The 25,913-nt window shown below is 51.8% G+C and overlaps 11 protein-coding genes across 12 annotated transcripts; 4 read left to right on the top strand and 7 right to left on the bottom strand.

Moving 5' to 3' along the window:
• Positions 1–444: 444 nt before the first annotated feature.
• Positions 445–1,835, top strand: L3040_006924 (uncharacterized protein; the record flags this gene model as incomplete). The annotated part of the gene is made up of 2 exons (XM_066156091.1): positions 445–920; positions 1,031–1,835. The coding sequence occupies 2 exons, from the start codon at positions 445–447 to the stop codon at positions 1,833–1,835; spliced, it is 1,281 nt and encodes a 426-aa protein (XP_066010907.1).
• Positions 1,836–2,109: 274 nt separating this feature from the next.
• Positions 2,110–4,267, bottom strand: L3040_006923 (uncharacterized protein; the record flags this gene model as incomplete). Its single annotated transcript, XM_007296826.1, has 8 exons — positions 2,110–2,462; positions 2,519–2,710; positions 2,771–3,143; positions 3,199–3,578; positions 3,641–3,810; positions 3,867–3,912; positions 3,963–4,041; positions 4,088–4,267. The coding sequence occupies 8 exons, from the start codon at positions 4,265–4,267 to the stop codon at positions 2,110–2,112; spliced, it is 1,773 nt and encodes a 590-aa protein (XP_007296888.1).
• An 820-nt stretch (positions 4,268–5,087) lies between these two features.
• On the top strand, positions 5,088–6,214 carry L3040_006922 (uncharacterized protein; the record flags this gene model as incomplete). Its single annotated transcript, XM_007296825.1, has 2 exons — positions 5,088–5,231; positions 5,288–6,214. The coding sequence occupies 2 exons, from the start codon at positions 5,088–5,090 to the stop codon at positions 6,212–6,214; spliced, it is 1,071 nt and encodes a 356-aa protein (XP_007296887.1).
• A 626-nt stretch (positions 6,215–6,840) lies between these two features.
• L3040_006921 (uncharacterized protein) lies at positions 6,841–8,402 on the bottom strand (the record flags this gene model as incomplete). The annotated part of the gene is made up of 6 exons (XM_066156089.1): positions 6,841–7,290; positions 7,343–7,992; positions 8,044–8,094; positions 8,150–8,159; positions 8,219–8,221; positions 8,289–8,402. 6 exons carry the CDS (start codon positions 8,400–8,402, stop codon positions 6,841–6,843), a joined length of 1,278 nt encoding a protein of 425 aa, XP_066010906.1.
• Positions 8,403–9,754: 1,352 nt separating this feature from the next.
• On the bottom strand, positions 9,755–10,926 carry L3040_006920 (uncharacterized protein; the record flags this gene model as incomplete). The annotated part of the gene is made up of 2 exons (XM_066156088.1): positions 9,755–10,748; positions 10,808–10,926. 2 exons carry the CDS (start codon positions 10,924–10,926, stop codon positions 9,755–9,757), a joined length of 1,113 nt encoding a protein of 370 aa, XP_066010905.1.
• Positions 10,927–12,086: 1,160 nt separating this feature from the next.
• L3040_006919 (uncharacterized protein) lies at positions 12,087–13,407 on the bottom strand (the record flags this gene model as incomplete). The annotated part of the gene is made up of 2 exons (XM_007296823.1): positions 12,087–12,148; positions 12,243–13,407. 2 exons carry the CDS (start codon positions 13,405–13,407, stop codon positions 12,087–12,089), a joined length of 1,227 nt encoding a protein of 408 aa, XP_007296885.1.
• Positions 13,408–14,733: 1,326 nt separating this feature from the next.
• Positions 14,734–15,444, top strand: L3040_006918 (uncharacterized protein; the record flags this gene model as incomplete). Its single annotated transcript, XM_007296822.1, has 1 exon — positions 14,734–15,444. The coding sequence occupies one exon, from the start codon at positions 14,734–14,736 to the stop codon at positions 15,442–15,444; it is 711 nt and encodes a 236-aa protein (XP_007296884.1).
• A 1,129-nt stretch (positions 15,445–16,573) lies between these two features.
• Positions 16,574–18,152, top strand: L3040_006917 (uncharacterized protein; the record flags this gene model as incomplete). The annotated part of the gene is made up of 3 exons (XM_007296821.1): positions 16,574–16,726; positions 16,778–17,017; positions 17,070–18,152. The coding sequence occupies 3 exons, from the start codon at positions 16,574–16,576 to the stop codon at positions 18,150–18,152; spliced, it is 1,476 nt and encodes a 491-aa protein (XP_007296883.1).
• A 683-nt stretch (positions 18,153–18,835) lies between these two features.
• Positions 18,836–20,079, bottom strand: L3040_006916 (uncharacterized protein; the record flags this gene model as incomplete). The annotated part of the gene is made up of 5 exons (XM_066156087.1): positions 18,836–18,965; positions 19,020–19,055; positions 19,116–19,404; positions 19,488–19,736; positions 19,851–20,079. 5 exons carry the CDS (start codon positions 20,077–20,079, stop codon positions 18,836–18,838), a joined length of 933 nt encoding a protein of 310 aa, XP_066010904.1.
• Positions 20,080–21,627: 1,548 nt separating this feature from the next.
• On the bottom strand, positions 21,628–23,175 carry L3040_006915 (uncharacterized protein; the record flags this gene model as incomplete). 2 transcript variants are annotated; one of them, XM_066156086.1, is made up of 2 exons in its annotated part: positions 22,533–22,568; positions 22,633–23,175. In XM_066156086.1, the coding sequence occupies 2 exons, from the start codon at positions 23,173–23,175 to the stop codon at positions 22,533–22,535; spliced, it is 579 nt and encodes a 192-aa protein (XP_066010903.1). The 2 variants fall into 2 exon arrangements, with proteins under 2 accessions (XP_007296881.1, XP_066010903.1); XM_007296819.1 differs by having other exon boundaries at positions 21,628–23,175.
• A 1,121-nt stretch (positions 23,176–24,296) lies between these two features.
• L3040_006914 (uncharacterized protein) lies at positions 24,297–25,444 on the bottom strand (the record flags this gene model as incomplete). Its single annotated transcript, XM_007296818.1, has 2 exons — positions 24,297–25,118; positions 25,178–25,444. The coding sequence occupies 2 exons, from the start codon at positions 25,442–25,444 to the stop codon at positions 24,297–24,299; spliced, it is 1,089 nt and encodes a 362-aa protein (XP_007296880.1).
• Positions 25,445–25,913: the final 469 nt, after the last annotated feature.

Raw genomic sequence — 25,913 nt, 5'->3', positions numbered from 1 at the left:
CAAACTTAGCTTGAAGGCTTGAAGAATTGAAGCTTGAGCAACCCCATTAACATACGGTCCCAAACGTGATTGAGTCAATAATCATGATAATACATGCAAGTAAAATACATGGCCAAGCCGCGCCTCGCTAGACGACAACCCAACATGTAGAATCGAGCAAATCGCTTCCAGTGACCTTTCGGCATGTAATAGCTACATATGACTCACATGGAGGTCCTTCCATGTAGCCATGCGACCTCAGGACATCGACGGATACGAAAGTGACAAGATTTCTTTCTTTCTACTCACACAAGTCGCAGTGTCACGGCGGTACGTACATGTACAACACGGTCGGACAACCACCCAGGCCTGACCAAGTCCAGATATGAAAGCATAGATAGAGCGACCGAGAGAGCGAGCCATCCCATCCCATAACCTAAATCCAACTCTTATCCCTCACTCAGCATGGCAGAACATCGCACATTCATATCCACATCCACATCCACGTCCACATCCATACCCATATCCAATACCTCCAATCTCATCGCCCTCGGCCTCGAGCTCTCCAGCACCCTCGCCGACCTCGCCGCGACGCTGGAAACAGCAGCAGCAGCCGGCCTCGACTTCCGCCAGTCTGGACTGGAGATCTCCCTGTTCTGCTCGGTGCTGCTACAAGTCCACGCCACGGTCACCCACGCCGCGCCGTGTCGGTACTCGATTGGCGCCCTGGCGCAGATGAGAACGATCGTCACGCGCGGCGCCGAGGTTCTGCTCGAGATCGATCAGGGTATACGCCGCGTCGACGTTGCGAGACGCGATGGGGATCTCTTGGCGAGGGGGCGTCTGGTGTTTGGACACGTCCGTTTCCAGATCCTCCGGGGAGCGCTCGAGGCGTGTACCGTGACGCTGCATATCATGCTGCACAACCTGGGGCTGGCTCGGTGCCGTTGGGCACGAAAGTATAATATGGCTTTCTCTTTCTTTTTTCTCCTTCTTTAAATTCTTCTTCTTCTTTTTTTAGATCCCAGGTCCGCTGCTGACCGGAGCTCAGGTTATCTGCCGCAGAGCTGTTAGAGGAGGAGAAGATGACAGCTCTGGTAACGGACGGTCTCAAAACCACGCGGCACGCCACCCTCCACAGGCTCCAAAGCCTCGAGACGAGCATGCAATTCGCCGCAAGCAATCATCACCCACCACCAGCAGCAGATCTCCACGACATCATCTTCATCTCGCGACCACCCCATCCGCGCCACCGACTGCGAAAACCGAAACCACAGCTCCCCGAGGGGGATGAAGCGGAGCAGGTCAGCACGGCGATGGAGCAGAGGAGAGTATCGATATGGGTCCACGGTCTGATTCTGGACGAGGAGAAGAACTCGCTGATCTCTCTCGAGTTCCGACCTTTGGCGTTGGCTCCATCGCTAGGTCAGGCGCGGGAGGATTGCGATCAGGTGTCTCCCGACTCGCCCCTCCAGCGTCCAGCAGACGCTGCTGCTACTGCCGTTGCAGAGCTCGGGACGGGGCATTCCAGCCTGAGGGGCAGCTGCTCGGTACCGAATGATGCAGTAGAGTTAGCCGCCCCCGACGTCTGTCCAGCGGTCATACAGCAGCAAGTCGAGGTTGCTGGACGTTGTCCGTCTGTATCAACTCGTGCAGCCGGTAGTAACGGCCTCGCAAATGTAATCGTAGGCGACGAATTGTTCTTTGAGACTAGCGCGGTGCCGCCGCAGAGAGTCAATACGCGGGCTGCTACAGAGCCGACCGTGGGCGTTTTGACGAAGGCCAAGCGAGCGAGTAAAGACAGAAGACCGCTGCTGTTCTTGGGAGAGCGGAGGAAGGTCTCTAAAGCAGAGTGACGAGAGTGACTTAATCCAATGTGTGAAGGCTCGAACGGACCTGGTCTACTCTACCGGGAAGTAAAGAGAGTGTCGTGCGAGATATTCCTCGGCATTGAAAGAGCACCCACAAATGCGATTGAGAAAGTGAAACACCAAAAGGAGGACTGAAATGCTGGTTTGTGTCGTTGCATTCAAGAAGATAAAATTTCCAAGGAGCCAGATAGCATTTATAACTCGTGTCGCCGCAAACAAACTGTGCCTATTGTCCGACAGTCTTGGCCTCGCCTCCACCTCAGTGCATGATAACCGCTACATGATCGTCCATGTACGGAGAGATGTCACCCAGAAAGCACGCTGTCACAATACTCACAGCTCCAAACGCGATGCTCGTATAGTACACATACTTGTAGCTCTCGGCGAAAGCAATCTGACCTGCCAGGACCACCATCTCGTACCTCGTCTCGTTCATGCCTATGCCGGGAATCGTGTGCAGGAGCGGAAGGAGGGACGCTCCGGTGTATTCGATTGCGCGCTTGATATCGGTGAGGTTCGTGATGCCGAGTTTGAGGGCCATGGTCCCACCGATGTAGTGTGTGGCATTCGGAACGAATTTGCTGATGAACACGTTGTAGTAGACGCAATATCCTACGGGGAGGGGTTGAGCGGAAGTGTGGAAGAAGGGAAGGGGGAGAGGGATATACCGATCGAACCGCCGATCACCCGGATGGCGAGAGTCAATGCTGTAACAGTTGCGATCAGATCGTCGGGACAGATGATCGTTGTTATGATTGAGGCGGGCACGACGATGCCTCCAATGCCGAGTCCAGCCAGCACCAGAATGCCCCAGAGCTGGTGAAGATTGAAACGGTCGGCACAGGCGAGTGCTCCACACCCTGGTCAGAGTCAATATATCTCCTTTGAGTGGGGGCCAGAGTTTGGAGCAGGAAGATTACCAGCTGTCATCATGACCGAGCTGATTATGATCAACTCTCTATTCCCTCCTCTAAGAACCGACAAACACCACAGCACAATCACAGCCCCGGCAAGGATCGAGAATCCAACTGGGATACCGCGGATACCCACCTCGACTGGATCATGGCCGTATACATTAAAGGCCTGAGTCGGCCAGAACATGATAATGCTGAAGAAATTGGCGCCCGAAATAAAGGTAATGACCAATGTGAGAGCCAGAATCCGCGGTGCCTGCTTCAAGCGGGAGGGAAACATAGGATGTTTAGTACCGTAGATTTCCCAGAGGACAAAAGCTACCAGAAATAAGAGCCCAAGAATCAGGGGTGCTAGTACGTGAGCGGAGTCCCAGTCATACTGTCTTCGGTGAGTATATTGACGCGTGAAGCAAAGGCAAACCTGGTGAACATACCTGATAGCCACCCCATTGCATGCCTGCCATGAACAGAATCATCCCCGAGAGACTCAGGAAACCCCCTATGAAATCAATTCGCGAAATGATCTCTCTTCTTGAGAGGCCCATCGAGTTGACTCTTGGGGGTGGGAAGTAGAAAAAGAGCACCATGAAGAACCCAATGGCGGTCCACACCCCACAGAGAAGCCCGCAGTAGCGCCATCCGGCGTGCTCGGCAATCAACTGTGCCCAAAGAACCGAGGGACAGAAAGGGAGGATCGTGAAGATCAGGACAGCCACATATTTGCCTCTTTTGGCTGTCGGTGCGAGCTCCGAAGTGGCAGCAAGAGCTGTGAGCTCCGAAATCCCGGCGCCGACACCTGCGATTGCCATCCCAGCTGCACGGGAGTTTGGGAGTTTAGTAGGCTTGTCGAGATGTCTTCATTGAGTAAGAACTTACCGATGAAGGTGTTCATTACTTTCGCGGTGGACAATACAATCATGCCAAGAATGACCAGGAAAGAGCCAAACAAACAGATATATCTGCGGCCAAAGAGATCCGAAAGAGACCCGACGAAAGGGCAGACACCAGCAAGGGCAAGAAGATTGGCGAGAACGAGCCAGATCCAGCTAAAAGATTTCAGCATAAGGCAGTTCGATATTCTGTTGCGGAAGTCATGGCGTACCGGTCAGCTCCACCTATATCCGCATAAATGTACGGAGGAATGGCCCCTGTGCAATTGTCAGTTGCCGAAGGCGTGAAATTCCTCAAATGGACCAACCAAAGATGTAAACAGGAATTTGCGACCCGGTCCATATGAACGACATCGCGATCAAAGACATCATTCGCTGTGGCGACATCTGCGAAGTGTTAGACCAAGTGCAATAGAGCCGGGCGAACACTGACGGGTGGCTCGTGGTCATGATCCTCCCCATCACCGTAAGTTCTCAAGCCATTCTTCTCATAGTAGTTCTCGTGGCCGGAGATCCGGTCATGAGTAGCAATATGCTCGACATGCTGATGGTCGGCATGCTTCTCTTCTGCAGCATGGGTGCTAGCTGAAGGACGTCCCGAAGCAGTACTCATGATAAAGCTTGAAGGCTTTTGAAGAGCCAGAGAAACAGATCCGAATAAATATATATCGATAAAGATGGTCTTTCCATCGACAAGCTCTCCTCAGGTACCGAAGATCACGGAAGAACAGATATAAGACTGGATAATTTCGCTTGAAAGGTCCCGAGATTTGCGTTCCCCGGCTCCTGCTCTCCGGAAAGTCCATACGCTTCATCAAAAAATTTGTGCTACGATGCACGCAGACGCATTTCCCGGGACCGCATAACAAGGGAATGATTGGAAAGTTGAGATATGCTGTACCACCGCAGCGAAGAGAGACGAGATGGATTGGAGGAGCTGGCTGTAGGTAGGTCGCTCACAAAGCAAGCCACAATATATAGGAAAAGACATACCAGTAACTCAGAAGATCTTGTATCATTTCTGCATTGTTTTGGGACCGATATACGTTCAATCTAAAATCAGAATGTTGGTCTCCAGTATAGAGCCAATATTATTAGGAGGTTGAAAAAAGAATTAATTAGCGCTGGCCATTATTTACAATAGAAGAAAGGCTGGCTCCCTATCCAGTTCCATTCAGTTGTCAGAAAAATTAGGAAAGTATAATAAACTGGAAGGGAAGAATAAGCATATATCGCAAGTTTCGTTATGTTATGAGAATAGTTACACTTCCGGGCCGTACATACCTCTAGCTATATTTGACGCGACAAGCGCGCCCTAGCCGCGTCGGGCCCATATTTCTCGATAAGAAAGTAAACATCAGCCTCGTTCCTCGTTCCCCTTTCTTTCAAGGACCTCAACTCCCCGCCATTCACTCCCGTCTCCAGGAGTCAAGATGCTACCGCCAATCGACGACTCCATCCTCGAGGCGAATCCCAAATTCGCCGCTCTCCATTCCATCCTCGCCAAGCAGATCCTGAATCCAAACGGCTCGACGAAGTATCACCCCGCGCAGAAAGAGCGCGATGCCGTCTCGGAGGTCTATTTTCCCCCGCGGGCCCCAGTTTCGATTGTCCCGTGCTAATCATAGAAAAGGCATTGAAGATCTCACGAATCCGCAGCGCGAAAGCCCAACTCCTCAAGTCCACCGTCCAAAACCTCGACCTTTCCTCCCCCGCTCCACCAGCACCACCAGCAACAACCACATCAAAACCCAGCAGCACCCGACTATCCCACTCGCAAGCCGCAAGCAAACCACCCACCACCAGCCTCCCAGCCGACCTCCTGGAGCTTATCCTCCTCCTCTCCTCCCACCTCTCCGCGCCTCAAATCCCGCCATCCCAGCAGAAGCTCCTAGCTAGCACACCCCACTGGGCCTCTCTCGCGACGCAGCTCCCCCGCAACGTCGGACCCCTCCTCTCCACCTCCCTCCAAGCCGCCGCTCTCGCCCTCTGCAAGATCCTCACGCCCTCCACCAACCCCTCCTTCTTGCACCGCAGCATCCCTCGGCTCGTGCCCACGATAACCGCCCTACAGGACGAGGGCGCGCAGAAACGCAGCGAGCTGGCCGCGCGCCGCGCCGCACTCGTCTCGAACACCACGACGCTGCTGACCCTGCATCACCTAGCCGCGAGCCTGATGATCCGCATCTTGGAGCAGACGGCGCACGGCGCGGTGGCGCGTCACCTCAAGAGCAGGGCAGACTTCCTGGCGCTGCGGGCGGTGCAGGTGGCCTGCGAGGCGGCGGAGAAGAAGGCCAAGGGCGAGAGGATCGTGTATAGCGAGGAGGTGCGCCACGCGTTGGAGAATTACGTCAGGGAGTTGAGGAGTGGGCAGGAGAGAGGGCGAGAGAGAATGCGTATGGCGGAGAGGACGTTGTGGGGGTATGGTGTTGGAAGGGAGGAGGGAGAGGATGGCGGGGAGAAGGAGAGGGTGTTGAAAGCCTTGGCTAGAGCGTATGGAGAGCTGGTGAGGGAACTGGAGGAGGTAGGGAGGGATGTGGAGAGGTTGAGGGGAAAGTAGCGGATGCCAATGGGGTCGTAAGCAAGGGGGAGGTATAAGTAAGGTGTGGTGCTGGCACCGAACTTGGGCTGATGTCATGTCAGAATATGGCGGGTTTTTGTTGCAGGTCGCACGGAATGGCCCTTTCAGATTCCGCTATAGGATATTTTAAATTTCTAGAAATTCAAGAAGGACAACAAATAGTCTTTTGCAGGACTTGCAAGGGGCAAGAGGCAAGAGGCTGGTGAGTGAGTGAATGATATGGGGTAATAGAGAGTCGGGTATTATGATCCGGCTAACTACCTACCTACATTTGTTTATGTGACTCTGAATGTCCTTTTATCTTTCGGACAATAAGGACTTCATTCCAAAAGGAGGCCTTTGGGTCACTTGGATAAATGCTAAGCGAGAATTGGCCCCTTTACTTTTTCAGGAGAACTAGATGTGCCAGCGTTCGCCAAGGTAACAAGATCCATAACACTCAAAGTCAAGTAGTGTGCGTCAAGTTGGAATTCATTTACGAGTGCCGCAAACGTTTGTACAACTGGAAGATTTGGTCTACAGGTAGAGCCAGCCTTCGCTCGCCACTTTCTGCGCCCAATCATCGGAAGATCATGATCGCTTGCACGTTACATCATTACACCCAATCAAGGCTTCACAGCGTGGATAGCAGCAGCAAGTCTCTTGACGTTCCCCGATGTGATACCCGCGACGGAAATTCGGCCATCCTTCGTGGCGTAAACCGAGTGCTCCTTGGCCAGCGTAGCCATCTGCTCAGGGGTCAGACCAGTGTAGGCGAACATGCCGATCTGGCTGGTGATGTGGCTCCAGTCGTGCTTGGATCCAAGGGCCTCAAGCTCCTTCTTCAGCAGAGCGCGCATGGTGATGATACGGTCGGCCATACCCTTGACCTCGCCCAGCCATTGCTGGTTCAGGGCCTTGTCGTTGAGGATCTCGGAGGCGACACGGGCGCCGTGCACGGGGGGGTTGGAGTACATGGGGCGCACCAAGATCTTGATTTGTGAGTCGAGGCGCTTGGCTTCTTCAGCGGAGGCGGCGACGATGGAAAAGGCGCCGACACGCTCACCGTAGAGTCCCTTTAGTTTATTAGCATAGCTGCTATGGTCCCCCAGAAGTGGATAAACGTACCATATTCTTGGCGAACGACTGAGCAAGGCAGATGTTGTGGCCCTCAGCAATGAAGTGGCGAATGGGGAAAGCATCCTTGTCGGTATCCCCAGACGCAAATCCCTGGTATGCCATATCGAAGAACGCATAGTGGTTACCAGCCTTGACCACGTTGCTGATCTCCTTCCACTGTGCGGGCGTAGGGTCGACACCAGTAGGGTTGTGAGCACATGCGTGGAGCAAGAACATGCTTCCCTCTGGCGCGCCCTTGATGTCCGCAACCATGCCCTCAAAGTCAAGGCCAATGGTGTCCTTGTTGTAGTATCTGTACTTGGCGACTTCCAGGCCCGAGTCCTTGAAGACAGCTGCATGGTTGGCCCATGATGGGGTTGGGATGTATATCTTCTTTGCGCCTGGGTAGTGGCGTTCGAGGAAAGCTCCACCAATTCTGAGGGCCCCTGTTCCAGAGATTGACTGTGTTATAGCGAGACGGTCAAGCGCGGATGATCCGGGTCCGTATGCGAGGAGGGCAGCGGCCTTGGTAAACTCAGGGACACCGGTGATACCGGCGTACTCCTTGTTCAGTTGTGCGGACACGACTCTGTCTTCGGCAGTTCGTACAGAAGGGAGGACGTATGGCTTTCCTTGGTCGTCACGGTATGCGCCAACACCTGCCAGCAATCATCAGTAAGGCCAATTCGCATCCGCAGAGACTCCCATACCCAGATTGATCTTCTCTTTGAAGCTGTCGGCCTTGAAGGCTTCGGTGATACCTGTGTTGCTGTTAGATCAAGCATTACCTCCCTTCCAGCTCAACTTCTAACGTACCCAAGATAGCCTTTCCACAGACGGTTCGTTAGCATTTTCACGCAGCTAGAGGTCGAGATAAAAACTTACATCCTATTTTAGAGTTAGTTAGTATATAGTTCGCAGACTGTAAAATGGACAAACAGCTATTATGACTTACGGGAGGACCCATTGGCACATTAGCCCATGTTGAAGCTTGGCAGGATGCGACAGAGCTTCGGATCATGCTGTGAGACACGGCCTTGCGGCTGGCGACGCGGACTGAAGATAACATGGCGACGGGAGTATGTTTGGAGGAGGGAGGTTGGGAAGAGGGAGGAAGTTGTATCATGGACAAGCTCGAGACTAGCGCCGGTCAGAGTTGTGCAGCTTGTAGGAGGCGAGTAGGTTGGACAGGGGTTTCCGGTAAAACTCCGGCTAGATAGAATAGGATCCATAATTTAAGTGGAGATGCCGAGGTGAGAAGTGGAGTGCCTCCGGGTCAGACTCCGATCCAGACTCCAAGTCAGACTCCTACTCATCCACTGCACACAATATCTTGATTTATTCCTTGTCTTTCAAACATCAAGAAAGATTTCCGATCACATCGTTAGCGCTCAGTCCTCGACTCTCTCTTCTCTACCACCAAGCCAAAACAGTTGAGCCAAAAATCATTCTTGAGATTTGCATCCATCTTAGATTTCAGTATGCCAGCGTGAAGCCGTGGCAGACTTGTCAGGCTCTTACTACGAGATACTCGATATCGTATTCCAGACGCGTTTGCAAGTGCAATATTGCGATCCTAGGACAAGAACTGCTTTGAACAACCAGAAAGAGGCAACAGGCTGACAATGCCACCCGATACGTACCTTACCTTACGTATCAGATCAACACAGAGGAAGGATACGGGCAGCGAACAGAGAGAAGCGAACGCGAATGCTGGAATGTTGCACTGTGTGGAAGGGAAGTAGATAGCATGCCTCCATGCAAAACAAGCGGAGCTCAGTATCTGAAGCTTCGGTTTTGGTGTTCGCTTTCTTCGAATGATTGGAAAGCGTGTCGTACTGGTAAGGAGCAAGCAAGCAAGAAGAAAAGGCAGCTTAGGTATTAGTTGGTACTCTTAATATTCTGAGGTAGTGACTCATTTTGAAGGCACCTGCTATCTGAGAGTCCGATATCACAATTATATGGTTTTGGTGCTGCCTCATTGGGATATCTGAGTATTGCGTCGCTTATAAATATGTCTGGTGCGTGAGACGCTCGCCGCTCGCTGTCGTCAGACCAACCGGCCTCGATAATCCAAGGGGAGAAGAATATATTACGCCGGAGTAGATATAGAAATTCCATTCTCGGGATTCAATTCCAGATTATATACTCCGTAAAGCAAGGTAGGCAGGTACTTTAAAGGACCTATTTGATATCATATCGCTTATCAAAGTAAAAGATGTCGCTTAGCAAGAACAAAAAAAATGGGTCGTTCCGAATTTAAAATGCCTTTATAAAATTGTAAAGCGAATCCGAGACTTTCAAATGAAAATGCAGAAGATAGATAGATGTTAGAGTAATAGGCCGTCGAGAAACGTCGAGAAAAGGAGAATCAAATGCTAGATAAATAAAGCGAGTATAGGCTCTTTTTTTTTTTCAGCATTACGTTATCAGCTGGTCTGCTTTATTCACCTCCTCCTCCTCTTCCTTATCTGCCGATAGCTCCCTCGCAATCGGGCTGCCTTCAAGCTCGTGAACGTAAACAGGAGGGAGGTCGTACGGCGAGGAGCCCCCATTCATCTCTGCCACCGCTGGCGGGCCGCCGTTCATCTCTGCCGCGGCCGGACGGCCCTGCATCTCCGCAACCAGCAGCGGGTGATTTTCGATGCCCGAAAACGGCGAGGCCTGAGCAGCGTTCACTTTGTGATCGACCCAGCTTTCCCGCTCCGGAATCGACGTGCTGGCCGCTCGCGACAGCGGCGACACGGGGGAGGCTAGCTCTGACGTCCCGCCTCGTCGCAGGGACAGCGACGACAGCGGCGACCCGGGACCGTCATCCAACCACCACGGCCCTTCATCGTGCGTCCTCGGGTCAAAGGGCACCAACACGATCCTGAAGCGCCTCGCCAGCCTCCGCGCCTCCTTCTGCATATCTCTCGGGCTTGCGCCAGGCCGCGCATCAATCACCACTTCTCCCTCCAATGTCGGCGGTTCGAGCTTGACCTGTATCCCCTTTTCTCTGAACAGGCCTTCGTTCCACTCGCGGAGCGTTGATCGTAGGTCGCCCTCTTTCGCCAACTTCTCCTTCACTTTCTTTACCAGTGTCTTCTTGTGCACCGATTTGCCCGCGTAGTATCCTACCACGGGGCCGAAGACCATGATGAAGGGAAACGCCGCTGCGCTTGTGGCTACACCCGCTGTCCATGCCGCCTTGTCCTCCGCCTTGGTGAGTTTGGTTGCGTTGACGACTTCTCTGCTGAAGTGGAGCCATTGCTCTGGCGTGATGCCTAGATCGCGGAGGCCCTGGGTGTATGGGAAGCCCGACCCGAGCGAGATGTTATTTGTTGTTATGGAGAAAGGTCTGAAGTCGAAAGGCGCCTGGTACGAGCCGCAGGTATATCTTTGATGTTGTTGTTGCTCTGACATTAGATGTCGACTGTACCAGAGTCAGTATTGTTGGTTTTTCTTCCTAAGGGGGGTATTGGTATTGGGTACAATCCTGTGTGTGCTACTCCATTCTCACTGTCACCGTCTCGCGGTCGAGAGGGCATTTCAACAGCAAAATCCGCCGGAGGAGGGACATACGAGACCCGGCGAAAACTTGAAGCTGTCATCTTGATCTGATATGAGATATATGCGCTGCCGTGCGAGTTCAACCGTTCGAGTCGCTGATCGTGTGAGGAATATGGGTTAGAAAGGAGGTGAAATGTTGCGAGCCATAAGGAAGATTATTGTCGGCGCAAGATAGGACGATCCAACTCCGCGTCGGCGGCGCAGCACGGCCAAGGCGTTACGATTATCAAGCTTCTACGGTACAGCCCTCGCTTGTGGAGTTTTTGGGTTTCGGTTCGGATTTGCCGTATCTCGTATATCGCATTCCCGAATTTCCATCCAGTGTGACCCTTCGAATCTGTTCATGACGAAATATTCCGTCAACACGAACTCCCGTCGTAAGCGTATTGACGTTGTTGGATACATTTCATAGCATGTATGTTATGCGAGCCCAAACCGATAGGACGACGGATCTTTTGTTCGATTCTTGTCGAACCCTCTCGCCCAGACCTTTTTCATCAATCTCGACGAAGAAGACGACGACGACGACGACGACGACGACGACGACGTCGACCAGGGCTTGACGCTTAAGTAGTACTACCGGTACAATTAGTAGTACTTACGGATAAGCGTCGCATTGCGACATTTCGGTGGCCACGAGAAAGAGCGGTGGCGCCCTCTGTACCGTGCCCTTCGATATGGTTATCAAAATAGTTGTACTACTACATTGTTACATATCTGCCCGGCCCCCTAGCACAGTTGTACTGTATGCTAGCAAAATCTCAAGTCACCTGATGATATGATCAGCACTATTCGGATGACTTTCTAAGAAAAATGATTAAATCTCTTGCACGATACGTAGAAGCTCTTGGAGATATCTACATTATATTATATATATATATATATATTCTTATGTTTCATATCATACCATAGCGAATTCCATCCCTTTTCTATTCTACAAAGATAAGCCATCTGAGTAAACTATATCGCCTTTGGTACCACGCCTGCTTTAAACATTACTAAACTGTTTTCTCCTCTACAAGTCCGATTTTTTGGAAGGCGTGCTTGAAAAAGCATGAAGCATGTAACCAAAATAAGCCTTCAACCAGCTACTTCTGTTTGCGGGTTTTGCAATTCTGGCGAGACGAATTTCTTTAATGCCACCCGGACAAAATTGGTTTCAATGGGATGAAATACTTCGTATCCGCCCGAGAAATCGCCATCATATTCCTTCAGCAGCGTGCAAGATCCTCGCCCAAGCCGCACAGCCGATCAAAGTCTTGCCTAGGTAGAGAGTCAGCCAGCCATTAGACCAATTTACGGAACACGAAATATTGAGAGAGAGAGGGGGGGGAAGGGAGGGAGGGAGACGGCTTACATAGTTTCCCCTGCTCGTCTCTCTCTTGATTGTTGACCGTCAGTTCCTTATCGACGCCAAACTTCTGATTGAACCGCGCTCGCGACCCCTCCGAGATGGAGTACGGGCAGCTACCGCGGAAGTAGAGGCCATCAGCGTGATCAAACATGAATTCTCGTCCGAAAGCGGCGATCCGCCGAATCTCGCTCCCCAGTCGAACCGTCAGAGCATGCTTCGAGAGGACGCGGTAGCCATCCACCAAGTGATGCAGGAAGAAGGAGCTGTCGGAGTACATCCTCTCACTAGGTTTCGGGAGGGTCTTGTCGAACATGGAGTTCTCGGGGTCCAGCGCTGCCTCGGCAAGACGGACGGCAGTTTGGAGATGCGCGGGGTTCCCCGTCTTCTCAAAGAGGAGCGTGAATCCGTGAATGGCAAAGCCGGTGTTGTACGTCCACTTCATCTTGTTGATATTAGGTGATCCGTCGGCTCCAAACACAAGACTGTCCCAGATCAACCCGTCCTGGGGATCCCTCAACGTTGAGACCAGCCAGCCCAGTGCCCGGTCCGCAAAAGCCACAAGCCGGTCGTCTTGTTCTAGAGCAGCAAGTCTCAGAGCCGCGACAGCCGCCGGCCCGGTAGAGCAGGCATTGCGGCAGTTCGGGTTGTTCGTGTGCCACGGGACGCCGCCATCTTGCTGTGCCGAGGGCATGATCAGATGCGTCAAGATGGCCTTCGCCTGCTGGAGATATTTCTTCTCGCGTGTGGCCTCATACGCACTGATCAGCGCCTGCGCCGCGTGCGCATTATCGTCATAGTAGATGTCGTTGTTCCCAGGGAACATCTTCCACGCGCAGAAAGCGTGTCTCTGAGGGTTCCAGTACTGCTGCAGACAGGATATCGCCTCGGAAATCGTCCCGGCCGGGAGGGTTTCCGCCGCAGCGTGCACGAAAATGATCACCGGCCAGACGACATATCCAAAGTGGTTGTCCGCCCCGAGCGTGCTTTCGGACTTTGACTTTGCCTGGAATTGGCGGTTTTTCGACGAGTGGAAGTATGAGTAAGTGTTGGCCGCGAGTTCCGTGGCCGAGTGGTCGTTTTTGAATGCTGGTTTGTTGCCAAGTCCGAGACGTTTCTGAGAGATTTTTTCCTCGGCTATGCCGCGCCAACCGTTCAGGAAGGACCTCATCTTGATAGTATGTTTGATGCAGCTGTGGGATGGAGTTTTTTTTTTTTTTTTTTTTTTTTCTCCCATGTGATAACGAAGGAAGTGGGTAGTGATGTTGAGATGGTATGTTTCTCGCTAGTTAGTCAGCAAGCGAACTGGAGTCTGGACCTCCATTTGGGCAGAGTACTTCGGAACTTCGAAACGGTTACCAAAGCCCCGCCACCCCTCCGCCCACTCACGTGCAAGAAATCCTCTCAGGTCTGAAAATCCGCGACATGCAACAAAACCCGCTCCTCGGAAGAGATCTAGTCCACTAACCAATCAGACAGCCCTCTCACCCTCCCCCCTGTTAGTGCAACAAAAAACCGTAAACGGCGAAATCGGCGACGTGCAACAAAGCCCGCTCCCCTCAAGAGATCTGGCCTACTAACCAATCAGACAAGATCCCTTCCCCTTCTCCCCTGTTAGCGCAACGCAAAACCGTAAACGGCGAAATCGGCGATGTGCAACAAAACCCACTCTACCCTCCTCCCGGTTCCCTCGAGAAATCTCCGGAGTAGCCTACTAGCCAATCAGACAGCCCCCCTATCCCTCCCCCCCTGTTAGCGCAACGAAAAACCGTAACGGCGAGATCGGAGACGTGCAACAAAAAACGCTCGTTCAGCGTGAGATCGAGGGTAGCTGCGTCTCTTGGCGCGGGAGACACGAGAGCGAGATCTGTGATGTGCAACAAAATATTTGCCCTTGAGATCTGCTGGGGTGTATGGGTGTGGGGACCAATTATTACCTAGTACCGGTAGGTGTGGAGGTGGGGGTCGCGTGATGAGCACGTGGTGTTGAATTCTGCTTTTTTATTGCACTGGCAATATCAGTGGAGAGGCATATAATAGCTTAGGTAGGTAGTGAGATGTGTGGATGGATGGATGGGTTTCTCGTATGTCTTGAGGTGTCACGAGACTGTGATTGTTTCCGGGCTCAGGGAGAATGGTGTGGTGATTGGGTGGGCTGCTGCTGATAGGTGGTGGCCTGATCGGGTCCTGTTGCTATCGCATCATATGTTCTCTATTTTCTCTTCAAATACAGGTTCGTATAAAAGTAGGAAATTCCAAAGGTCCAAAGCCACTCACTTCTCTCCGCTTCTCCCAGTTCGCGAGGTAAAGATCTTCCGAGGAAAGCTTTTGTCTTCAGACACCAGAAATTGCAAGCCGCAGGATTTAAACACAGTCAATAGGAAGTAGCACCAGGAACCAACCACCCAACACACGTCTCACGAATACTCGCTTTGCTGTGTAAGCTGACAAACAAAACGAATAATCAAACATTCCGCCGCACCAAATTAAGCAAGGTATGGTCGGCAAGACCGTGACGTTCGAGGCAACGCGCCCCCTCGTGGTCGATGCCACCCACACCCTCGCCTCGCCCATCGTGCTCTCCTCCCTGCGGCAAGATCTTGCCTCGCTCAACCCCGAAGACATAGCCGAGCTTGTCATCCGCAACAACAAGGGCCTGTTCCGCGATGTCTGCATCTGGTGCGAGCGCACCGGCAACGATATGATAGCCAGCGAGCATGCAAACGATAACCTGGATGTCCACTGCCTTATCCAGAAGGGAGAAGGGATGAGCTTGAGCGGGAGGAGGAAGATGGTCGTGGTGGTGGGAACCGCCGAGTTGGAGAAGGCGGTGGGCGTGTTGGAGAAGGCACTTGGGGGCGCGGTGATGGGGATGGAGGTGCTGATTTGGTTTGAGGGGAGCGGCGTTCGGATTGTGAGAGAGGGCTACAGACCGTTAGTTGGGGGCGTGTTTGGGAGGTTATGGACGAGAGCTGTGGAGGGGTGTTTGAGGAAGATGGGAAGGCCGTTGCCGAGGGAGGCGATTAATATTTTGGAGGAGCTCGGTGCGAGCTTTTTCGTCTGTGGGCCGTCGTTGGAGAGGTTTGGGGTTAGGGAGGAGGAGTTGAGCGTTAAGAATTTTGAGCTGGGATCGATTGTGATGTTGGTGGATATGCTGGACAAGGCGGACGTGGCTTTGTTTTCCAGCAGTAAATTCGAGAGACCTTAGCGAGAAGTGAACGGACATCACAGTAGATCCAGCGATGTGATCAGGACTACTGCCAGTTCAAGATTGTAGCCTTTTTTTTTTTTTTTTGGTTTGAAATGTCTAATCTAGTTAGTAAAAGCAGAGTATTATTCAAATGATCATACAAAGGACCGCAACGAGGGGATCGAAGATCCATCAACGTGTAGCTGGGACGAAAAATTGGGGTAAAAGTGCAATATAAGGAGTGGTCGCTTATTCAACCTGGGGTTGTTGACATTGACAACAGGTTGCGATCAGGAAGCCCGCTGATAGATTTTCGGCCCCGATTGTAGAGGCTAGGCGTGATATAATACATATTAGAGATAGGATCGCAGGTGCTGCGCGAACTGGTGATCAATTGAGCAACGCAAGGGCTGGCACGTGGCATCCGATGCGGCTCTTCTGCGAGACGACCGCAGGCCGAGAGAATGTGGACGACCTGGTGGATACTTAGTTGAGAGTGGTAGGGATTCAGGGCGGCGGATCTGATTCTGAAAGTTGTTCAACTCTTCGGTAGGGATAGGTAATCAATATTCAAAATAATAGCCCTCATAGTCGTGAGTAGGAGACTAATGTCATCGAATTGGATCGACTTCTGCGATCCTGTTGTGTTGCCGAGGTGACGGAAGAAAATACTCGGAGGTTTGGTGGCGAGAGTATGGAGTTTAAGCGGAGTCAGTTTGACAGTGGATCTACTTTGTACGGAATAGAGTGGCGCAAGGGTGTGTTTCTATCCACGTATCTCGGGGCACGCTTTCTCGTTTTCTTTCTCCTGCTGTGTACCGGGAATTCCATTTTCATTTCGTGATAGAAAAATCACTACATTTATGTCCTCTCATAGTTCTCGGCAATGAGTACCAAAACACATTATTACCCTTTAGACCCTTTGGACCCTTTGGTCGGCCCATCGGAGATTTGCCCTTGCGGCCGAAAAGAAAAAGAAAAAAGAAGAAAACTCGGCTACGGGTCCGATAACGCTAAGATAGGGCGATCTTTATGGCGCATATAACCTAGATCCCTCATTCTTTTCTTCTCAAGTCAACTACATCAACAATCCTCACTTCTCTCTCCAAGATACCCCATTCCACAGCCTCCTTCATATCTTTTCGAAATGGCTCTCAGGATATCCGCAAAGCGAGTGACAGCAGCCACTCTGAAGGCGAGCCATGCGCCCACGCCCATAAATGGCGTCTTGAAGAGGAATGCGTCTCAAGCAACTGCTGCAGCTTCAACCCTCCCAGAGGCAACCATAGACAAGATTTACGTATGCTGTATGCACCTGAAGGCTGAAATGTACTAATATATACATCTGCAGCGCGAAGCCAGACTCTCAAACCCAGATCCCGCGGCAGACTCGTCCACCGCAGTCTTGGTTGGCGATCAAGCGCCGTACATGGTGAAGACATACGTCCGCCCCCCGCCAATGTTCGCAAAGGGAAAGGGATGCCACCTCTGGGACATGGAGAACAGGAAATACCTCGATTTTACTGCAGGAATTGCTGTTAACGCTTTGGGGCACTGTGATCCGGAGTTCAGCAAGATCATTGCCGAACAGGTGAATGACTCACCCAAATTATGCCTTCAAATACTGACCAAGGAGTTGTCAGGCCCAAACCCTCGTGCACACCTCGAATTTATACCACAATCCTTGGACCGGTGCCCTCTCCGAACTTCTTGTACAAAAGACACTCGAGTCTGGTGCTATGCATGATGCGTGCTCAGTCTTCATCTGTAATTCCGGCACCGAAGCCAACGAGGCAGCCATAAAGTTTGCCCGCAAGTCGGGAAAGGTCTTAGATCCTTCAGGAGCGAAGCACGAATTCGTATCCTTTCACGGAGCCTTCCATGGCCGAACGATGGGAGCGCTGTCTGCTACACCCAATCCCAAATACCAGACACCATTTTCGCCTATGCTGCCAGGTTTCAAATACGGGACATATAACGATATAGCTGCTATCAACGAGTTGGTGACAGAGAAGACATGCGGTGTAATAGTGGAGCCTATTCAGGGAGAAGGAGGAGTGATTGTGGGTTCAGAAGAGTTTTTGATAGCACTTGCTGCGAGATGTAGGGAAGTCGGCGCTGTGTTGATTCACGATGAGATTCAATGCGGGCTCGGCCGTACAGGAACATTCTGGGCTCACGCTTCTCTGCCAAAATCCGCACACCCAGATATCATCTCTACGGCCAAGGCGCTGGGCAATGGATTCCCAATTGGAGCTACCATTTTGAACAACAACGTCAGCGAGAAGATCGTTGTTGGCGACCACGGAACTACTTTCGGCGGAAACCCCTTGGGAGCTCGTCTAGCACATTACATTGTCAGCAGACTTTCCGATCCAAAGTTACTGGCAGATGTGTCTGTCAAGGGCGAGATCTTCCAGAAGCACTTCCGGGCTTTGCAAAGCAAATACCCCGAGCTGGTTAAGGAAATCCGAGGAAGAGGGCTGCATTTGGGTTTGCAGTTGACGCAAGACCCGTCTCCGATTGTCGCGGCGGCTCGTGAACGAGGATTGCTGGTCATTACCGCCGGAACGAACACTTTGCGATTCGTACCTAGCTTGACTATCACGGAGGATGAGATTCACGAAGGCATTGCGATTCTGGATGAGGCCATGAGGATCGCGACCACGGCTGGCGAGAAGCCTACAGCCAAGCAGGTCAAGGGAGAGGTTGACTCGCCAAACTGATAGGATGATGTGGTTGATGATTTGTATGGCTGGGAGTTTGGCGTTGGGAGATACACAAAAGCTAATTGGTAGACACGCATTACGATCGAATTTACGCATTGGAAATCATCAGCAAGTATCTATCGATTTCGTCAAAAGATTCGGAAGGGGCTTAATACTGATATGAATGATTTTCCACAAATATAGACCCCAGCACGAAGTGGTTGAAACCTAGTCCCTTCATTTCGAGCTTTTGATCGGCATATTGCGCCAGAACTGGGTGCTGAGATACAAAGGCTGCTTTCCATGTCGTCTCCAATCTTACGTAGCAGAACCGCTCTCATACCTCTAAGCCCTCAGCCTGCAGACCCCGCTGCATATGCCGTTAGCAACACCAATACCAACATCATTATCCAAACCCTCCCGATCACCCAGCGTCCTATCGCTCATAATTCTCAGAACCTGGCTCGAAGCCCTCTCCAAACACGTCTCATAATATGCGCAACGGCATACGAAGCCCTGTAGCCGCGCGCCACCACCATTCTCCTGCTCTCGACGACCATCTCAGACATGGTCAACGTAGGTAAGTCCAATAACATTTTTACTCCCGTGCATGCTAAATACCGCAAAAAAACTCAGAAACAACCATACTTGCGTCGTTTACACTTGTAGAGAAGAGATGAGATCGGCCTTTCAGCTCTCGGCTACGAGATAAATAGCTTGGCGGATCTTTGGTTGTTGTGTCCCCTGTGTCCCCTGTTCGTTCCGGAACCAGCTTTCTTGTTTCCCTTGCCGCTCTTTCCACTCTTTCCGCTCTTCCCGGTGTTTGCGGTGCTTTAGGTCTGGTCAGTACAAGATTGTTGAGGGAGTTGATTGCAGAAGACTTACTTTGTTGCAACCGCGTCGACACCAGTAGCAGCGGCACTGGAACGACCATGTCAGTCGGAGCTCTGAACATCAGCAAAGGTCCAGATGGGATCTCACGCTGCAGTCGCCAGGGCCTTGCTATCGATACCCAAGAGATTATCCGCAATGATGACACCTTGGTCCGTCACTTTCGTCGCAGCTGCGTTCCCTGCCTCGGCCTTGGCGAGATCGACCTGGTTCTGGTTGACCTGGGCCAGAATACCCGCTAGGGTCTGAGCCGTGTTGATCTGGTTGGGGGAGTTGTCACTCGCTTCTGTGTCGGTCTGTTGCAGGGCGACGCAGCCTCCGAAGGGACCGGCAGCTGCGGTGTTGAAACATCTCATCGTGCACACATTGCCGGTCGAGGCTGGGTGCGCTTTTATATCAGTCATTGCATGACGGGTAGAAGGAGGGTGAAATTGGGGGGGGAGGCGGGGGGGTGAAACTTACCTCCAATACACGCCATGTCCGCGGGCATGGTAACGGTAAGGTTGATGATCCCGTTCGATGGCGCCGACTCCTTGACGGTCAGGTATTTCTGGCCGTTGAATCCGTTGGCGTTGCCCTTGAGATCCAAGTCGCAGGTGTAGGGGCCAGCCCCATTGGCATCCACCCGGTTGACGGCAACGTTCACCGTGCCGCCTTTGGTAACCGACGTGACGGTCTTGGCAATCAGTTGGTTCTCAGTGTTCTCGCCCACTGGATTGACGCGGAGGGTCAGCAAACATTCATCTACGCGCGTATCTCGGGAGCTGTGTCGGGAGCAGAATACTCATGAGACACGGGAACGACACGGGAGTTGGCGGCTCGTACCATCGATGTTGCCGCCCAGCAGCGTCCTGCCGCACTCGTTGACGACATTGGCGGTGATCTCCTCGAGGTTGATGATATTGGCGTCCGCGGCCTGGAGCTCGATCGCCAGCGGCAGACTGGCTGGGGAGCCCATGGTACCCTGAGCCGTCTGTATCACTCCCTGGGCATTCGCAATGGCTATCATCATCAACACCGAAGGGGAATACAGGATCTTCATGAACGAAAGCATCTTTTGCTGGAAATTAGAAGAAGAAAATGAAACCATCCAAATTTTTTGGGGGGTGGGGGGAAGTTGAGAGATATAGATGTGCACAGCACGTTCGTGATGAAGGCAAAGCTGAAAATGGGAATAAATAATTGTAAGGGAGAGAGATGAGAAAGAGAGAGAGAGATATATATGTATATACCAGGCCGGCTGGGTGAATATGGGATGAAGGAGACAGTACGAGAGGAAGAGAGAGAGAGAGAGATGAAGATGTGGGATGATGGGGCTGCTTTTGAATAAACACATGAATGATTCAACTAATAGATGCTTGCACATATATATATGTGTATATATATATATATATATATTGGTCAACAGCGTCGACGCCTTCCTCACCCGTCGTTACGAAATTCGCGTATGTATCTACTCCAAACGCGGAGAAAGAGATCATACGTACCGCGAGCGGTGATGGAACGGGCTGGCTGCCTGGACGGGTTTGTTTGGAGGCTGCATGCAGTATGGAAGTAATGGATGGGAATTGGTCGGTTGGGTGAGTAGTTGAGTAGTTGAGTGGCAGGTGCTGGGGGAGAGGGGGGAAGTGGAGAGGAGTAAGTATGTATGAAATCCTGATTCAAGGATAGGTCAGTGGTATGAGAGTATGAGACGGGTGAAGTGAAGAGAAGAAGTGGAAGTGGAGGTGGAATCGCTTCTTGTGACAGGAGGGCATACTATAGTATACCTACTATCTGTTTGTTGTTGTTGTGGGCATTAGGCAAGAGGGCGAGTAAATAAGGATCTTGAGGTATTTACATATATATATATATATCGGCTATTCTTTGCTTGGCTGGTGAGATGGATGGATAGTTATTCCTGCAGTATTATATTATTCACTACATGAATGCGCTATAACTTATCGGGAGCTTAGGTTTTCTGCAGAGTATTATTTGATGTTGGGGGTGTGAATTGCGAATTGGAGATGTCGAGGCTGGAGGTTTGGTAAGAGAGGAGGGCGCGGGGGTTCGTTGGCTTTGGGAGACCGTTAGGAGGAGGGAGTTTAGGAGCTGGACTTTGTGGCTTGGTGCGAGACGATTGATGGGCTGGAGTAGGGGGTGTAGGTGCGGCTCGGCTTTATTGACATGGGATTGGGTAGCGAGACAGGTTTGAGATGGGATGTCATTTTGTTTGATATGTCCACGTCGACTTCGGCGTCTGCGTTTTGGCGTTTCGAGGTCTGGAGGTCTGGGGTAGCGCTAAAGTTGATTCTTGATGATGGCACTTGGTAGCGTGGATAGTCGACAATTGTTATGTGAGGAGAGGGTTGTGGGAGAGGATTTGGAGTGACTATCGACCACTTCCTTGCCAATCTCGTCCATCTTGAAGTTTTGCAAGCTTCGAGGAACATCGGTTTCTTTCGGATATCTTGTTATCGGAGCGAGGGATTATTTTGCGTCCTCTGCGTAGATCCGTTACTACTTTCGAGCTTCATCCGGATTACGAAGTCATTCAGTCGGTCAGAAGTTTAGACGGGTGGAAAATTGATCACCTACACTGCCAGATTACAAGGCATCTATCTTATCTGCCTCTCTTTTCCTTTTCTTTCTTGTCCCTTCGTTTCCTCCATGCCGGGCCTTTCCCCATCTGCAAGACTACCAGTCCTAAACTCAGCAGCAGGATACCCACCAGCGTGGTGAATGTCCAGCCAGAGCCGATGGCGTTCACAACCGGGAGGACCGCAGCAGTCCCTCCCGCTCCCATCAGACATCGCAGCAGATTCACCGCTGCGGTCGCGCTAGCGCTCTTCTTGGGGTATATATCCACCATGAAGGTGCTTACCACTCCGATGATAGACGTCGCAGACCATCCGAGGATGAAGGTACAGATAATCGGCACCGCGATGTGTACGCCCTGGTCCAAAGTCCACCCGAACACGAACACCGACGAGATTTGCAGCCCGCTCCACAGATACAGCGTTCTCAACCTCGCCTTCTCCAGGGGGAAGTCGTCCGGGTCGCCCGCGAACGACTTCTGGAACCGCGCGTAATCGACATCGAGGAATTTCCCCGTCGTCAGGGTACCCACGATGCAGCCAACTCCGTTGCCGAGAAAGGTCAACCCGATCTGGAGTTCGGACAATCCATAGGTGCGTGCGAATAGTGTCGAAATGACAGTGACGGTCATCTGCCAGACGGTATAGTAGATGGAGAGAAAGAGGATGGAAGACGTCACCTCGATGCTGAAGATGATTTTTATAGGGCCTAGAAAATCAACCGGGAGCTTCTTTTTCCCGGCAGGAGTTCCCGTCGGGGACCTCTCCAACGCTTCCTCCTCCACCGATCGTGGATGCCGTCGCCGTTGGATACACGACAACAACGAATTCGAAAGTCCCTTCGCAGGCTGGGACCCGTTCCCAACCATGGATCTCAACGTTTCCGGCAGCACCACGACCAAGATGATCAGAAACACCCCGCCGTAAATGGTCAGGAACCAGAAGATAGCTCGCCACCCCAACGTCTCTGCGAAGATCCCGCCCAGCACTGGCCCAATGGCAACAGGGGCCAGCAATCCCGCTTGGTAAACGCCCATGTAGCCGCCCCTCTCCTCTCTCGTCGTGATATCGCCCACGACGCCAGCACCGATGGCGATCGTGCTCGCGCTGCCCGCGCTCTGCAGACACCGTAGAATCACCAGCTGGTGATAACGGTTCGTCTCCGCCAGACCGATGCAAGCGGAAATAAAGATGACGAATGTGAATATGTAGGTGACGCGCCGGCCGTGCACGTCAGCTACCGCGCCCCAGACGCTGGGAGAGAGCCCTTGCAGAATCATGTAGGATGTTACGGTCAGATTGATTAGCTCTGGTGTCACGCTGAGCGATGCGGAGAGGGAGGGGATGGCTGGGAAGTATATATTGGACGCAAAGCCTGAGAACGTCGCTGCTACTGAGACGAGGGTGATAATTATGGCTTTCTGCCCGGTGGTGAAGATGGTGTATGGTGTGATTACGGAATGAGGTGCTGTTGCTGTTGTTTCCGGAGTCTCGAGGACACCGTTTGACGCCGCAGCATCGGTTGTGGACGGCCATCCAAGTCCCTTCTCAGGATCTGGATCTGGATCCGCCATGACCTGGTGTTGTCCATTCGATTCGGACAAGGTTGGAGGAAAGCGAGGCGGAAACCATGAGAGGATGATGGGATTCACGATAGGTGGGGGTAAGTCTATTCCCGAACTTGGTCGGGCCGAGGGTCAGGAGGCGATCATCTCCTTTGTTTACTCCAAGCTTCGCTTAGGCTCGGGGGGCTTCGGGTGGGGTCTGACTTTGGCTCCTCGTGACTACGGGTATGCTCAACTCAACCCTCTTCTAGGTGAGAAGCTGTGTTGAAAATCTCCCAGATGGACCCTAGCCGATGAATTTTGCATGATTGTGTCCAAAGTCTTTATTTCTACAGACCGGAAGTCGCGCCGCGCGTAACACCACGCATATCAAATTTCCAGGTTATCCAACCAACTGGTTCAACGCAGAGCCCTTCCTCACCTACGAAAGCCTCAACCCCCAAACCAAAACTCGAAATATTCCAACGGGTCTCTGTCTTCCAGTAACCTATACTCCCTACATATATTCCTCCCCAACTCACAAGCAATAGTCCCGAAAGTCTCAATTCAGCAACATTCCACGCTCCAAATCCACTAATGATCCTTCCAGCCGCTTGTACTTCCACCGGTCTCGACGTACCACATCTACTAGTATGCGTAGATAATCAGCCAGGGAAGCCAGATCCAACCAGGACTCTTCTTCGAGACCGAGAGCCACGCGTGGGGAGGACGTGTTCTTCTGATCCCGCGGATATGATCACTCAGATTATGCTTTTCTCAAGGCTACGAGATTGTAAAGCTTAGTCTATTCACGATTAGCCTTTCGTTACTTCAAAGGGAGCGATTGCTAAGTCTGATAAATGTAACCTCAAATTGCGAAAATGGTTTATGTGATTATGATTACTTTACCTTTATTTTGAAGTATATAATTGTAAAAACTATGCAAATAAATCTCGACGCAGAACTAGTCTCGGTATATAAATGCCTTCTTCAAAAGTGTATCTACGCAAGATTAAGAGGGGGGGGGGGGTTGGGTAAGATTCAAGATATGCGTAGATACTCAATTAATGAAGATTTGGTGAAGAATTTAAGACCGAAAGTTACATAAAAAATGACCTTTCCAATCTCAACTCTTACTATCTCTACCTCCTTCAACTCCCAACCCTAGCCCCTCCTCCCCCTGGAAAACTCCTCGCGCTCAGCAGCACGCCCTTCACGCCCCTAATCTCCCTCTTAACCCTTCCTATCTCGTCGTCCTCCTCCCTCCCCACATTCCCGTACCCGCCGTATCCGCCGCCGTACCCACCGCCGTACCCGTAGCTCGGCGCCACATAGGCCAGGCCTTCCAAATAAGACCTAAAGATGGCGATGGAGCCTTCGACTTCGGCTGTTTCGTGGTCCTCAGCCCCCGATGTTGTGATAAAGTCCTGTATAGACGTTTTAATGGAGGTCAAGGAGGAGACTTGCGCAGATAGGGGAGTGGAGTCTGGGGCGGGAGAGGAAGGGCGCGAGCGGGGAGGGGAGGTTTGCACGCCGATGTCCCGGTGAAAGAGCTCGGTTGGGTCTTCATCGCTGTCTGAATCGTCCCCGGCTATTCCCACAGCTGCGCTTTTGGCGTGCGTAGGTATTTCCGAGACCACGGATTCCAATTGCGTTATCAGTCTCTCGAGATTGGTCTTGGATGTCTCGGCGAGGGAGAGGCGGGCTTTGGTTAAAGAAGCATGCATGGGGGTGAGTAGGTACTCGTGGGTGCCGTAGAGGAGGGCTGTGAGGCCGGAGAAGAGGTAGAGGGTGGTGAGGAGGCGGGGTTTGGTTATTAAGGGTGCGGGCTGCGGTGGCGTCGTGAGGAATTCGGGGTATGTTATGATAGGGGGTGGAGAGGGCATTGAAGAAGCGGGCTGGATTAACTGCCGCGGAGGAAGAGGGGATGTTTGATGTGGTGATGGTTCTGGAGGCTGTGGATGTTCTTGAGACTGGGTGGGTAGTGTTAGTCGAGCTTTATTTAAATGAGGAAGTGAGTTAGGTGATGTACTGGTGTGCTGGCTTCTGGATTCCGCGCCACGCCTAGCAGTAATTTTATCTCTTCATTTTGCAGTCCTTTACTTTCTAGAAAGGAAATCTTCTTGTCGGTGGAGGCATCGCGGACCTCGTCTTCCTCGAGGAATTTCCGCGCCTGGGCTACCACTGTCTCGCGACTTTCCTCTGGCGCTGTTGCGGGCGCTTCATTCGCAGATTCTGGGGCTGGTGTATGTTGCCATGGTGGAATACTGGACTTCTTTTCGGGGTCCGAATCACTCATCGCGTTAGGTGTAGACGGAAAGGGACGTGATGTTGAGATGTCAAAGTTGGATGTTCGATACCTATCGAAGTTGGATCTCGAGCCTCGGTCCAGAAGATAAAAGCGGGACGCGGTCTTTTAGTTATTCCGATGTCCGATGGCACTTACTCACTCACGTGATAAATTTCTCAACTCCAACCTCCAACGGTCTTCTCATATCAACGTTACTCAATTGCCAATCCGCTCTCACATCACATCACATAAGATCACACATATATTGCACTCATACTCTCACTCACTGTCACAGTTACAATCATAACCAAACATATCAAATCACCAACTCCCGTATACACAACCACAACCACAACCACAACCTCAACCGCATCCACAGCCACATCTGTGTTCCCCGAAGATCCTGATATCAACATCGCACCCGAGCTGCGAGTAAGCGTCCGTATCGCAATCGTCAGCTGCCCTTCCCGATCAAAAC

This window comes from Drepanopeziza brunnea (assembly GCF_022702325.1).
Source record: "Drepanopeziza brunnea f. sp. 'multigermtubi' strain 214-2 chromosome Unknown ctg12, whole genome shotgun sequence".
NCBI classification, from domain to species: domain Eukaryota; kingdom Fungi; phylum Ascomycota; class Leotiomycetes; order Helotiales; family Drepanopezizaceae; genus Drepanopeziza; species Drepanopeziza brunnea.
This window is presented reverse-complemented; position numbering and strand designations above follow the sequence as displayed.